General features: G+C 60.5%; 1 protein-coding gene across 2 annotated transcripts in view; it reads left to right on the forward strand.

The window, feature by feature from the left end:
- STAB1 (stabilin 1) overlaps positions 1-14,021 on the forward strand; it is a 26,760-nt gene continuing 12,739 nt past the window's right edge. The window contains exons 1-25 of one of the 2 annotated variants that reach the window (XM_054595753.1): positions 1-164; positions 4,143-4,276; positions 4,615-4,730; positions 4,969-5,054; positions 5,125-5,194; positions 5,472-5,567; positions 6,126-6,236; positions 6,476-6,672; positions 6,905-7,035; positions 7,215-7,342; positions 7,616-7,704; positions 7,915-8,055; positions 8,167-8,310; positions 8,501-8,563; positions 8,843-8,956; positions 9,055-9,108; positions 9,353-9,433; positions 9,864-10,022; positions 10,409-10,474; positions 10,704-10,799; positions 10,999-11,085; positions 11,638-11,749; positions 12,210-12,396; positions 12,498-12,591; positions 12,712-12,870. In XM_054595753.1, the coding sequence (XP_054451728.1) occupies positions 84-164; positions 4,143-4,276; positions 4,615-4,730; positions 4,969-5,054; positions 5,125-5,194; positions 5,472-5,567; positions 6,126-6,236; positions 6,476-6,672; positions 6,905-7,035; positions 7,215-7,342; positions 7,616-7,704; positions 7,915-8,055; positions 8,167-8,310; positions 8,501-8,563; positions 8,843-8,956; positions 9,055-9,108; positions 9,353-9,433; positions 9,864-10,022; positions 10,409-10,474; positions 10,704-10,799; positions 10,999-11,085; positions 11,638-11,749; positions 12,210-12,396; positions 12,498-12,591; positions 12,712-12,870 (2,796 nt within the window). In that variant the 5' untranslated portion in view covers positions 1-83. The remainder of the gene's footprint in view (positions 165-4,142; positions 4,277-4,614; positions 4,731-4,968; positions 5,055-5,124; positions 5,195-5,471; positions 5,568-6,125; positions 6,237-6,475; positions 6,673-6,904; positions 7,036-7,214; positions 7,343-7,615; positions 7,705-7,914; positions 8,056-8,166; positions 8,311-8,500; positions 8,564-8,842; positions 8,957-9,054; positions 9,109-9,352; positions 9,434-9,863; positions 10,023-10,408; positions 10,475-10,703; positions 10,800-10,998; positions 11,086-11,637; positions 11,750-12,209; positions 12,397-12,497; positions 12,592-12,711; positions 12,871-14,021) is intronic. The other variant, XM_054595754.1, reaches the window with a different exon arrangement.

Below are 14,021 nucleotides of genomic sequence, written 5' to 3' on the forward strand. Positions count from 1 at the left end.
GTGCCTGCCTCCCATAGCTCATTCCCCACGCAGGCTGCCCCAGCTCCATTGCTGGACAGTGTGCCCACCAGCTGCCGCTAGCCATGGCAGGGTCCCCGGGCCTCCTCCTGCTCTGCCTCCTGGCCTTCTGCCTAGCAGGCTCCAGCACCGTCGGGGGGCAGAAGGTGAGTGTGAGCCAGTTGCAGGGGGTTTTCCAAGTGTTCAGGCCCTGCTGGCCAGTGGTGGGAGCAGGGAGGGCGTGTTCGCAGATCGGGCACAGCTCTGGGGACACATGGGGCAGCTGGTATGTCTCTAACCTTCCCTGAGCAGCCTGGAGGACCAGGCTGTTGTGTCCATCTCCCTCGACGGAGGTCTGTGTGAGGCTGTTGGGGTGGCAGGGGTGGCAGCTTGCCCTCCTCTAACTGTCGCCGGCCGGCCAGCTATGTGGCGCGGTGTGGTGCAGGCAGCTGTCCCCAGGTCTCCCCAGCCTGGGAGTGAGAGGCACAGGGCCGGGCCCATCCTCCTGCCCTCCGAGCCCAGGCCGAGCCCCAATTTCTATGCGGTCCTGGCCCGGGGATTAGAGATGTGATCACCCCAAACCCTCGAAGGGCTGTCAATCCGAGACTCACATGGCACAGGTATGTACGTGCTGGGGGTGGGGGTGTGCCTGTGCCCGACCCCAGGAGTGCCCGGAGGCAGCATGAGGTCTACTGACCCCAGTTTCTCTGGGTAAGCAGCAGCCAGTGAAAACACCCTTATCCCTAAGAACTGCCATTTATTGAGCACACAACCCTGGCACACCCAGCCTGATGCCCCTCAAACCCTCACAGCCCCTGGGCAGCGGGTCCTGTTGTTCTCCACCCGAGTGAGGACAAGGCCCAGGGATGGTGAAAACGGGTCTGTCCCCTCTGGAGCTGTGCTCCGGTCACCACCTGCACGTCCCCTCTCCAGCCTCAAGGGAGCAGCAGGAGGGTCCTGGAGCGGGGCCCTCAGGCCCGGGCGTGCACCCCTCCAGGGTGCCCCTCTGCAGGCCCACCCGGGCCCCAGAGCCTTCCACCCTTGGTATGAAGACAGAGTCTCCAGGCAGGGCACCTTCCCCTGGGAGGCTGAGTTCATCTGATTCTTGGGGCAGCTGCTGCCGCCCCCATATCACTAACAGGCAGGCAGGCCCAGGGAGAGGATTGGCCCAGGATTCCACTGCCAAGCAAAACCAGGACAGGTCCCAGTACCCCTGCCATCTTTGGTCTTTTTCTCTTGTACTCTTGTGGTCCCTTGGAGAAGGGGAAGGAAGGGGCCTTCGCCAGGTTTAGGGCCAGGTCAGGGTTGGGGACAGGCAGATCCAAGGTTGAGAAGGTGCCAGCGGTGGGGGAAGAGCCAAGGGTTAGCCAAGCTGATGCTGCAGAGGGGTTCCTGCTCCCTCCCTGCTTCAGTCTGCCCATGTGTACAATGCAAGGGAATTTCAAAGGCCTTGCTGCCTCCTCGTGTTCTGGAAATGGGTCAGGGAGGAATTTCGGGAAGGACGTTTCCCTTGTCAGAGACCCATGGTTCTGACCACCTCTAAGCCTGCGTTCTGGGGCTGGGACTTTGCCAGCCTGGGCCAGGGGAGAGGGGCCCAGGGGTTCTTGTTGACAGGGACACTTTATTGCTGGCCTCTCACACACCGTCAGCCACTCAGCCCTCCCAGCATCCCGTGTTGTGAGTCCCACTGTAAATATTAGGAAACTGAGGCTCTGAGGGGAAGGGATACCTCTGGTTCACATAGCCAGTGTGGGGCAGGAGCAGGTCCCCAACACAGGCAAGCTCAGGCAATAGAGGCACAGAAGGCTTCCCGGAAGAGGGGATCCTTAGCACCTGTCCATTCAACAGTCTTTCACCAAGCACCTCCTCTGCGCTAGGAGTACGCTTGTGCTGTCAGAGCCTGTGGTCTCCAGCTGGGGTTTGAAGGCAGAAGGACCCTGGACCACAGCTTGGGGGAATTTCTTCCACCTTCTCACAACAGACTCAACACCTGGTGTCTCCTCAACTTCCCCAGCAGCATTTCTGTGGGAAGCAGACATTGCAAAATCAGTTCTGGATTTGGGCAGGGAGGGGTCAGTGCCCGCCTAGCTCAGGCGGATCCCGAGATGCCCCCAGGAAAAAGGGAATCTGATTCAGCACTTGGACGTGGTCCAGCCTTACCCTGCCCAGTGGGACCAACAGTGAGACTGGGGACTGGGCTGCCTCGCAGAGGGAGCCTGAGTCCTGCCTGTGGGGTGGTCCCAGAAGTGTGATTTGGCTGCTGGCTTATCCATCCATCACCATTTCACACACATTTACAAATGAGATGTCCCATGAATGGGTGTCCACCATGGGACACAGGGCTCCAGCCTCCTGTGCCCGTAGTTCACCTACCGCTTTATCAAAAGAGTAAGGAGAGTGCATTCTCATTGCCCTCAAGCGCCTCTCCAGGGCTGACCTACATTCCTCTAAGACCTGGTCCGTGGACCAGTGATGACCGTGCTGGCAGCTGTGCCCGGCTAGCTGGCCAGGTGGCCCTCAGGGAAGCCCACTGCCCGCTGAGCCTTTGCCCTGAGCCAGCAGCTGCCCAACCCTGGAGTTACCCAACTTCCTAGCTGCTCCCTGGCTCAGCAAAGACTGAGCCTCTGGTGGAGAGTGAGACCACACTCCCAGCCCACAACTTGGCCTGAGGCCGCGCACAGCAACTTCCCTCTGCAGACCGCAGAGGCATGAGCGGAAAAGGACAAATCACAGGAGCCGGAAGGCCATCTCTCCTCTTCTCTTGCTTTGAGAGGCCACACGTCTATTGTGTTCTAGGAAAGAGATGTCCTGGCCTCGCTCCCTTAGGACCAGTGTGGTCAGCGATTTTTAGATGACAGCATCTTAGCTCTCCAGGCCATGCCCCAAGCGCCCCATAAAACCTCTCCTCCATTAAATGCACCCTCTTCCCATGGCCCTTCCCCAACCTACAACCAAGAGTTTTGCATCTGTCTGTCCAAGGCACAGTGCTGTAGGTTACTGGCACTTTGTTGCTCTAGAAGTAGCCCCACTGACAGTGGACTTCTGGGCGCTAGAGCAGGCCAGTGAATGGGACCCTAGGGCTTTCTTGGCACCCTCAGGTGACAGCCTCTTCCTCTACCCCCATCTCTGTTCTCCATCAGCAGCCAGAGGGTCCATTTAAAACACACACAGTCTCATGGGGCTGCCCCGACTCCGCCTCGCCTCCGTCGCCCGGCTACCAGCCCTTCCCCAGCCTCTCCTTGGCTGCTCTGTCTCATCACATGTGGTTGTTTGCTCAATCCCTCTTCCCACCTTTTGCCTCTCCTGTCCGCTCTGCCAGGAGCACTGCTCCAGCCAAGTCTCCTGCATCCTTTAGGCCTCAACTCAACCATCACCTCTCCCAGGAAGTTGCTGGGGCTCCAGCCTGGGTCCCCTCAGCTCCCTCGTTGCCAGCGTCGCCCATCCGAAGATGGGCGGTAGGCCCCTGGGTCCCGCCCAGTGGGGCAGGGAGCCCGGCCCAGGGTCAGGTCTCCAGGAACACGACTGCTTGGCCCAAACACATTCAGACAGCCTTGCACTCTCCAGACCGCGTGGGCCAGCCTCTCCGGTCTGGGGCAGGCTCTTGGGTCCCTTGGACTTGCAGAGAGGGTCACTCGGCAGCAGGGTGCAGATAAGCTCAGAGCAGAGTGGGGGCGGGCCTGCTCCCCTCCCAGTATCAGCCACGTTTATGTAAAGCTTACGGTCTATTTTTAAATGAAAGGTGAGAATGAGCACTAGGTGGAGAGTCTGGGTTCACACACTGTCCCCGGGTAGCTCTGAGCAAGGGCCACCCACTAGGAGTTCAGTTTTCTCATCTGAATGGGCTGACATGGGACAAAATGGCTAGATTTTCTTTGCATCAGAAAGCATAGGCTCTGAGACTTCTGAGCAGGTCTGCGGGGCCCTGGGCGAAGGTATGTGGCTGTGGACAGGGGTACATGACATGGCAGTGACAGCCTGTGATAGACAGGTCCCCCCCTGTCAGGGCCTTCTCTGTCCTCATCACACCCCCACTAAACAAGTGCGGAACCAAAGCCTGGGGAGGCAGGAGGGCCCTGCGCTGATCAGGAGCGTCAGCGCTGGTACGGGGTCCTGGCCCCTCACTCTAAACCCCATCCATGGCCCAGGTGCGGTCCAGACGCTGTGATGTCAAAACCAAGTTTGTCACTCACGTGCCCTGCACCATGTGCCCTGTCATCAAGAAGCGGGTGTGTCCCGCGGGCTGGCTTCGTGAGTTCCCGGAGAAGATAGAGAACTGCCGGTGCGGACCCCCACCCTCATCCTTGTCCATTTTCAGGAGCATCCTCTGGGGTGTCGGGGGGACCAGGAAGAGCCTGGCCGGCCTGGGGGGAAGGGCAGGGTCTCACTTGTCCACACATCTATTGGCTCCTCCCATGGGGTAGAGGGGGAAGGAGTAAGGGGGTGGAGGCCGGTGGAGTTTATTGAATACCCACTATGTGCCAGGCATTGTGCTCAGCTCTGGGCCTCGCACGTAGACAGGAGGTGGAGTAAGAACACTGGAACCCAGCTTCAGGAGGCTGGGGTGGGGGCGGCAGGGTGGGAGTCCCGCCCATTGCCCTGCCCACCTTTTATCCCTAGCTACGAGGTGCAGCTAGGGGACTCTCTGGTGTCCATGAGGGGCTGCAGCCTGGAGTGCTGGAAGGACGTGGTGGAGAAGGCTTGCTGCCCTGGCTACTGGGGGTCCCAGTGCTATGGTATGGGGAGAGGGGGTCCCTGCTTAGTTCCTCACACCCCAGCCCTGGGCTCCCCACCTGCAGCGTCCGTCTGCGTTCCCCTTCACCTTGTTCCTTTAATGAACACGCTGAGAGCCAGCACAGCTTGCCGCCTGGCTCTGGCTGCCCTGGGGAGGGGCTGTGTCGGGCGCCCAGAGCTGCTGCGGTCAGGGATGGATCGAGAGTTCTTAGACCGCAGCTGAGTTCTGGGGGTCCACAGAGTGCCCTGGGGGGGCAGAGACCCCATGCAACGGCCATGGGACCTGCCTGGATGGCATAGACAGGAATGGGACCTGCGTGTGCCAGGTAAGAGCCAGGCGGGCTGGGGTGGGGGGCCGCGGAGGGGCCACGCTGACTGGGTGCGCCCCTCCGCCAGGAAAACTTCGGTGGCTCGGCCTGCCAGGAGTGCCAGGACCCCAACCGGTTCGGGCCTGACTGTCAGTCAGGTAAGCACTGGCAGGGCGGGAGGACAGGGCCCGTGTCCACCCAGCGGCCTGTGGAGACTTTGCTCATCTCACCTCTGGCCCGGCCCTTGTTGCAGGAGGCCCTCCCTGAACGCCCAGGCTGGGCCGGGGGCCTCCCCAGGCTCCCGCCACCGCTGTAGGCCGGCACCGCAGCTCTGCACTCGACGTTGTGCCTTTCGGAGCTGAGTTCTGGAAATGTAGAGGGCATGTGTCCCTGGGTGAGGCTCGTGTCACACTTGTCCCTGTGTGTCCTTCCCAGTGTGCAGTTGTGTGCATGGCGTATGCAGACATGGGCCGCTCGGGGACGGGAGCTGCCAGTGCTTTGCCGGATACACTGGACCTCGCTGTGACCAAGGTGAGCAGTGCTGTGGGGGCGCCTGGACAGCGGGTTCCTCAGTGGCCAGGACAGGAGAGGCTGACTGGGTGACAGATGGGGCCCGAGCCTCAGCAGGACCTCCGCCTGCGATCTGATTCCTTTCTTTCTTCCTTCCTTTCAAGATTTTATTTATTCACTTCTAGAGAGAGAGGAAGGGAGGGAGAAAGAGAGGGAAAGAGACATTAATGTGTGAGTGATACATTGATCAGTTGCCTCTCACACGCCCTCGACCGGGGTCCTGGCCCACAACCCAGGCATGTGGCCTGATTGGGAATCAAACCGGCAACCTTCCAGTTCACAGGCCAGCACTCAGCCCACTGAGCCACACCAGCCGGGGCCTGATTTCTTTCTAAATAGGAGAGGCACACAGCTGGTCAAGCAAAGGGGGTCTCACCTGAGACCTCCATCGCCCAGAGGCCCAGCAAAGACGATGCCCTGGCCAGAGTCACATAGCAAATTGGGTAGAGTGTCTGTGCTCCCGTGTTCCCATCCCACCTGGGGCCTCAGCCATTGCAATACTCTCCCCTCTCCACTCAGAGCTGCCCGAGTGCCAGGTCCTGCAGTGTCCCGACAACTCCCAGTGCTCTGCAGAAAACCCCACCTGCAGATGCCTGCCTCACTACACCCAGCAGGGCAGCGAATGCCAAGGTAGGTCTGCGACCTAGAGGGTGGGAGCCCCAGCTCAGGGTGAGCAGGCACTGGGAGGATGTCCTTTTAAACCAGCAAGTGCAATCTGGTCGTCTTCAGAGGGAGGAAGCACTGTTCCTGAGGTCCCCAAGGTCTAGATCAACCTGCTCACCCTCTTCGGGCCATCCTAATGGAAGCTGTGGAGGAGACAGGCTCTTGGGAGCCAAGCTCACTTGGGCTTTCTCTCTCTGCCCTGGCAGCCCCCAACCCCTGCCGGCCATCACCCTGTTCCGCACTGGCCCAGTGCTCGGTGAGCCCCACGGGGAAGGCACAGTGTCGCTGCCCCAGAAACTACCATGGTGACGGGACAGTGTGTCTGCCCCAGGACCCGTGCAACACCAACAACGGTGGCTGCCCCAGCAACTCTACTGTATGTCTGTACCAGGGGCCAGGCAAGGTGAGCCGGCGCCTGGGCCAAGCCTGCCCCTCCGTCCACCTACCCATGTTGGCTGTGGGGCCCGGGGCAAATCAAGGGTCTTCTGGGAGTTTCAGCTACCCGATTTGTAAAATGGGAAGAGAACAACACCCTCCCTTTGGAGGGTGGTCGTGGGGGCCACGCAGAGTTCTGTGGGTGTGGCAGACACCAGCAGGCCTCATAGACGTGACGTCATCCTCCTGGCCCCGCCCAGGCCTCCTGCACATGTAAGCCCGGCCTGGTCAGCACCAACGGCAATGCCTCTGCAGGCTGCTTCGCCCGCTGTTCCTCCTTCTCTTGTGACCGGTCAGCCACCTGCCAGGTGACCCCTGATGGGAAGACCAGGTGGGCACAGGGGCCTCGGAGTGGGCACTAGGGCCTGGGCAGAGAGGGTGGACTGGGCAGGGGCAGGTGTACACACATGTGCACCTTCAGCTCAAGGCCCTGTGGGGACAGATGGAGGTGGGCCAGGAGGTGGGGACTGGCCCCAGCCCCTGTCCTAACCAGTTCTCCCTGTCCCCTAGCTGTGTGTGCAAGGAGGGCCAGGTGGGGGATGGGCGTGCCTGCTATGGACACCTGCTCCATGAGGTACAGAAGGCCAGCCCGATAAGGGCGGCGTTCCTGGGACTGAGAGTCGCCCTCGACATGCTGGGTGTGTGACCTTACCCCTTGAGCCCAACACTGCCGTCGGGGAGGGAGGGGTGGACTCTGAAGAGATACCTTGTTTCTCCGCCCAGGCGCTATGGAAGCCGAGTGGGCTGTGGTGGGGTGCATGGTGGAGGGGGGAGCCGGCCCCCCAGACCCGAGGGCCCACATCTACCCTAGACCTGGGCCCAATGTCCCCAAGCACAACTCTCCCAAACCGAGGACTGATGCCTGAGGGTCTCCCCGGCTCCATTCTGACACACCGCCTCTGTCCCTACAGCCCAGGGCTGCCAGGAGATCCTTACCACGTCGGGCCCGCTCACTGTGCTGGTGCCGTCGCTCTCCTCCAGGACCTCCCGGACCATGAACGTGAGCCGCCAGCCCCGCTGAGGAGCTGGCTGCAGCCTTTGCCCCCTTCCTGGACTCTGCCCCAGGCTCCAGGGCCTGAGAGTCCCCTGTGTTCACTCTGGGCAACTGAGGCCTGGAAGTGTCTCGTCCTCTCCGTTGCTCAGGCAGGGTGGCACGAGAAGGCCCCGCCACGCAGGGCCCCTAGACACCCCAATCTCCTTGTGCCCACAGGCATCCCTTGCCCAGCAGCTCTGCAGACAGCACATCATCGCAGGGCAGCACATGTTGGAGGACTTAGGGACCCTGCAGCAAACACGCAAGTGGTGGACACTGGCCGGGCAGGAGATCACTGTCACTTTCAACCGCTTCATGGTAAGGAGGCAGGACCCTCACCCCGGGGACCAAAGGAGTCACAGGTGGGGGACACAGCCCTGGGATAGGGGACTGGCATGTGGAATCCGAGCCAGAGGCCTCCTTTCTCAGCAGAAATACACCTACAAATACGAAGACCTGCCCCAGCAAACATTCACTGTCCACAAGGCCAACTACCCAGCAGCTAACGGCGTCTTCCACGTGGTAACCGCCCTGCGGTGGCAGCCCCCGTCAGGGCTATCGAGTGATCCCAAGGTGAGACGGTGTCCTCCTCTCCCTCCACCCTGTGCCACTGGGTGGCCTCTTGCCCTCACAGAATTTAGAATTCAGAGGGGTGGCAAGGGTAGTTCTGGGCAGGGCCAGAGCACAGCTTTTCCCCTCTGGAGCTGAAGCAGCCTCATCTATGACTCTTCCCTGTGTCCCTAATGCTTGTCCCTTTTTTCAGAAAACCATAGGCCAGATCCTTGCGTCCACCGAGGCCTTCAGCCGGTTTGAAACCATCCTAGAGGTGAGTCTGGGGGACAGGCCCTAGCCTACCTGATCTTTTGGGCCAGGACCCCTCATTAGCCAGAATCTGCTCCACAGTGACCTGAGGTTTGGAGTAGCACAGGCCTTTGTCTACGCCCCCATCCTAGAACTTGCCCATCGCCGTCCTGCGTTCATTGTTGATGTCTACCATTTATTCCCGGTGGGAGTTCCCTGCAGGCTGAAGGCGCAGGGCCCAGGGAGCCCTTAGAGGTGGGGTCTGGCCGCAGAGCCTCCCTGAGCGCCCCTTCCGCCACCACAGAACTGTGGGCTGCCCTCCATCCTGGACGGGCCCGGGCCCTTCACAGTCTTTGCCCCAAGCAACGAGGCTGTGGACAGCTTGCGCGATGGCCGCCTGATCTACCTCTTCACAGCAGTAAGTAGGCGGAAAGAAGGGGCTGGGGACATGGGGGCACTAGGGCTTCTACCTCCTCTGCTGGGCCTCCAGCAGCCAAGCCCTCTCTCCCCTGCCAGGGTCTCTCCAAACTGCAGGAGCTGGTGAGGCACCACATCTACCGCCAAGGCCAGGTGAGAGGTCCTCCTCCCAGAGGGTGGCCCGCTTGCACACAGCGCTGGGCTGTCGAAGGGTTTGTCTGCAGGTGCCAGCCTTCCCAGGGGCCCCTCCTCCTCTCCTTGCCCATTGGACTATTATAGCACAGAGGGGAGAGCCCAGGACCCAGGCAGTAGCTGTGGATCGCCTGAACAGGACTGGGTGTGGCCCCGAGGTATGCGGCTCGTGCCCAGCCTAAGGCCAACCCCTCCTCTGTCCCAGCTGACCATTGAGAAACTCATCTCCAAGGGTCGGGTTGTCACCATGGCAAACCAGGTCCTGGCTGTGAATATCTCCGAGGAGGTAAGATACAAAAACATCCGAAAGGAATGGACCTCTGGGTGGAGGCGGGTGGTGATGAGTGGCCAGTCATTCGGCCTCTTGCAGACCTACCTTCGTGCTCCAAGCCCTGTGGCAAGGAGGCCCTGAGGGGGCCAGGGTCACAGGGGAGGCAGGCCCAGATCAAATCCTTCTCCTGGAGGCTGAAAGGCTGGGAGGGCTCCAAAGAGGAGGGGGAAAAGCCCATGGGCAGGGGGTGGCCCACGTGGCAGGAACCGTGCAGGTCAGGGCAGGGGGGCTAGAGCAGAGTTGCCAGAGCAGGAAGCGCTGCCGAGGAGAGGGAGGGACGAACAGGGCAGGCTGGCCCTCCAGGTCGCTGAGCTGCAGAGGTGGGGGCAGCATCTAGGACCGAGCGTGCCGGGCTGGACGGCCTACACACAGGGCTCCACCGCAGGGGCGCATCTTGCTGGGGCCTGAGGGGGTCCCGCTGCGCAGAGCGGATGTGCTGGCTGCCAACGGCGTGATCCACATGCTGGGGGGCATCCTGCTGCCGCCGACCATCCTGCCCATCCTGCCCAAGCACTGCAGCCAGGAGCAGCACCGGGTCGTGGTGGTGAGTGCGCGCCACGCAACCGGGCCTCCCTGAGCCCCCAGCGCTGCTGGTGCAGGCATTATCTCCCAAGGACGGGCTGACGTGGCCCGGACACAGAGCCCACGGACCCGCGTGGACTCCCCCACTTCCCTGCCTGCCGATCTCCCGTCTCCCGCTCCCCGTCCGCAGCCTCCGTGCCCAGGCCTGGGACCCCTGCACTTCCGCACTGAGCTCCTTCCCACCCCAGGGCCTTTGTTCTTGCTCTTCCCTCTGCCCACCGGCCATCTCCTCACCCTCCTGTGGGTGACTCTCAGACCCCAGCCCTCGGCTCCATGCTACTTTCTTAGGGCTCGCGGAATAAATAAACCAGCACTGACCACTCTCTCCACTCCCCATGCCCTGACCAGGGTTCCTGCATGGACTGCCAAGCCCTGAACACCACTAGCACGTGCCCTCCTAACAGTGTGAAGCTGGTGAGCATCCCTTGGCCCAGCGCTTAGCGTTGACTCCTGACTGCCCGGGGTCAGGGTTGGGGCTGCGCAGCTGGGAGGCAAGGCTGGACCTGGAGGTTCGGCACCCCTCAGCCCCACTGGCGGTGGGAGCGTTGGACCCAGGGGCCTGAGGACCCTTGGCCAGGGATGCCTGGCAAAGGGTCGGCCCAGGACCCGTACCTGCTGACCAGCTTGGCATGACTCACCCCAGGACATATCTCCCGAGGAGTGTGTCTACACCCATGACCCTACTGGGCTCAACGTCCTGAAGAAGGGCTGCGCTCACTACTGCAACCAGACCTTCCTGGTGAGCCTGGGCACAGGGCATGGGGCTGAACGGGCTGCCTGCCTCAGAGAGCTGTGCTGCATCCTATCAGTGGCAAAGGTGTTCCACAGGGGCCTCACCCACCTCCTTGTTCTCAAGGTGGGATCAGGGAGCAGGCAGCCTGGGCCGTGGGGGCGGCGCAGCACCACGTGGACCTTCAGGCACGCTCTGTCTCTTACAGAAACCTGGCTGCTGCAAAGGGTTTTTCGGGCCTGACTGTGCACAGTGCCCTGGGGGCTTTTCCAACCCCTGCTATGGCAAAGGCAATGTGAGTCCCCTCCTGCCCTGGGGTGAGACGGGGGTGGGGGTTCAGGGGGAGGAGGAAAGGGGGAGGGAAGGGGGCTTCTCCCAAGCTGGCTGGCGACTATCTGTGTGTCTGAGCCAAGCCCGCCTGTCTGGCCTCAGGTTTCTCACATCTAGGCAGTAGAAGTTGGGTCTTATTATTTTTACGCTTTTAATTAGAAATAATTAATTAGATAGGTTTTTATATCTACTTTCATAAGGGCTATTTGTGAGTCGTTTTCTTCTGTGGCCTGTGTTTGCCACTCTGTAACCAAGGTTACTTTAGCGCCTGGCTAAGGAAGGACAGAGAAGTCATCTGTTTCTAGGTTGAGCAGAAGTCACCCATGAAGCCTCCAGGGTCGGGTGCCCTTTAAGGGGCTAGTTTTTGACAGCATTGGTGATTGGAAGATCCAGGGTGAGGTCTTCTGGGGGGCACAGGAGCTTAGTCAGTACCCCCCTAAGCCAGAGGTGTTAGGGGATGACACGCGGAGAGACCCCCCATGACTGATGCTGCTCGCTGCCTCCTGCCCGCCGCCAGTGCAGCGACGGGATCCTGGGCAATGGGGCCTGCCTCTGCTTCCCAGACTACAAGGGCATCGCCTGCCACATCTGCTCCAACCCAAACAAGCATGGAGACAAGTGCCAGGAAGGTGGGTGGTCGGGGCCCAGGCTGCCTGCCAGGGAGGGAAAAGATTCTGATGGGAAAGGGGGCTGGGGACTCCCAGAAGGGAAACAGAGCCCCGGGAGGAAAGGCTAAAACCCCAGGAGTGGAGGAGGATTTGGGAACAGAAATAGGTGTCTCTCTCACTCATTCCAGGAAGACAACAGTGGTTTAGTCTAAAGCATTCAGGATTAGGTCAGACACATAGGAGAACTTCCTAATGGTGGGTTTGGGGGCAAGGCAGCTACGATGGGGTGACCAAAAGCAATGAATGCCCCCCCCCCCATTTCCTCTGCCTGCCTGTTGAGCCTGGGATGACCTCTCATTTGGTGACTCTGAAGCCAAAGCCTTGCTGGACGCCCCACTCCCAGCACTGCCCCAGCTGCATCCTGGCTCCCAATCAACCCTGCACCTGCCTGAGCTCCCCTGCTCCCATCTCCTCCCTACAGACTGCGGCTGTGTCCACGGTCTATGTGACAATCGGCCAGGCAGTGGGGGGGTGTGCCAGAGTGGCACATGTGCCCCAGGCTTCAGTGGCCGCTTCTGCAATGAGTCCACAGGGAACTGCGGGCCCACGGAGCAGGCCCAGAACTGCCACGTGCACGCCCGCTGTGTTAGCCAGGGCGGCATCGCCAGGTGAGGGCTTGCACTTCCTCTCTGCCTGTCCATGACCTCGCGGCTCAGCCTCTAGTCTTGTCCAGAGGTTCACTGGAGGCCCCTCGTTCACCTGCCCCCAGGTGTCTCTGTCTCGATGGTTTTGAGGGCGATGGCTTCTCCTGCACACCCAGAAACCCCTGCTCCCACCCAGACCGTGGTGGCTGCTCAGAGAACGTCAGTCTCATTGTCTCTTCCCTGAAGTCATGGCTTGGGGGTGGGAGGTGGGACCCCTTTGCGCTCTGCCCTCTGGCCGCTGCCTGGCAGCCCTGCCTCATTCATCTGTGGCTCCCATAGGCCGACTGTGTCCCCGGGGCCCCGGGCACCCACAACTGCACATGTCATAAAGGCTGGAGTGGAGATGGCCGTGTCTGCGTAGCCATTGATGAGTGTGAGCTGGATGTGCGAGGCGGCTGCCACGCTGACGCCCTCTGCAGCTACGTGGGACCTGGGCAGGTGAGGGGCAGCAGGCTTGGGGAGGCGGGGAGGCAGGCGCGTCCGTTCTGGGCTACTCTCCCCGTACTCCACCTGACTCCAGGAATGTCCACGCCAAGAACTCAAGCTCGGGGGCTCAAACTTCAGACACCAGTGAAAAGTCGGCTCTGAAATGTTGAGCCGTACAGCCTGGAAGCATCAGACATGTGCTGGAAGGCACATGAAGGCCCTGAGAGCTTTCATGGAAAGCACTTTCCAGGACCAGTCCAGGCAGCACTTTCTCCAAATCAGAAGGCTGTGACTCTGGACTCTCAGGGACAACGGACTCTCGTAACCAAATCAATGAGTCCTTTGCTCTGACTGGGCTCTGGGGCCATCATCTTCTGACACTCAGTTCATTCATCCACTCAGTGGTTTCCCACATGTTACCAGGCACCTGTTCCATGCTAGTTCCTGTTCTAGACTTAAGGATACGATGCTGAGCAAAGCAAGAAGAGACCCCTGCCCAAGGGAGTGACATCCCCAAATCTGCAGACTCATGACCTCCAGCTCTAGAACTTTGCAATCTCAGGCCAGTCACAAGGTCTCAGAACCTGGAGCCTTCCATATTAAGATGTTCAGGCCTGGTAAACCTGAGTACTGGTTGGCATTTAAGAATATCTAATACGCCAGTTGGGAGACCAGGCCTGGCTGCTTCAGGACCAGCCTCTTCGTGGCCCAGGCCTGCGTGGGGACTCATGGGGATCCCTGTCCTCCCACCCTACAATCGCCTGAGCCACCAGCCCATGGGGACTTAGCAGCGAGAGCTCAGATGGGTGTGAGGGCTGGAGCTCCAAACCCCACCGGGAGCTTTAAAGTTCAGAACTGAGGACTGGAATAAGCAGGTTGAGATGCCCCCAACTTGCAAAGAAGGGCAACTGAGATCTGAGGAGTCTTGCCAGTCACTCATCTGGCTCCAAGCCCAAGGACACTGTCTTAGTGGGAAGGACCAGAGCTGCTGAGTAGGGTAGCAGGGGCGGAGGTGGGATCAAGCTGCCATCCCTGGGGCTGCCCTTAGCAAACACTGGCCCACTTACCACATACCACTGACCGCAGCAGGCCTGGCAGGGTCCACGCCTGAGAGTACTGGGGCACAGACTCTGGTTTGGGTGCTCCTGGTGAGATGAAGCCTT

The sequence above is a fragment of the Pteronotus mesoamericanus genome, unplaced genomic scaffold, assembly GCF_021234165.1.
Source record: "Pteronotus mesoamericanus isolate MK-2021 breed Mesoamerican mustached bat unplaced genomic scaffold, CSHL_Meso_final scaffold_54, whole genome shotgun sequence".
NCBI classification, from domain to species: domain Eukaryota; kingdom Metazoa; phylum Chordata; class Mammalia; order Chiroptera; family Mormoopidae; genus Pteronotus; species Pteronotus mesoamericanus.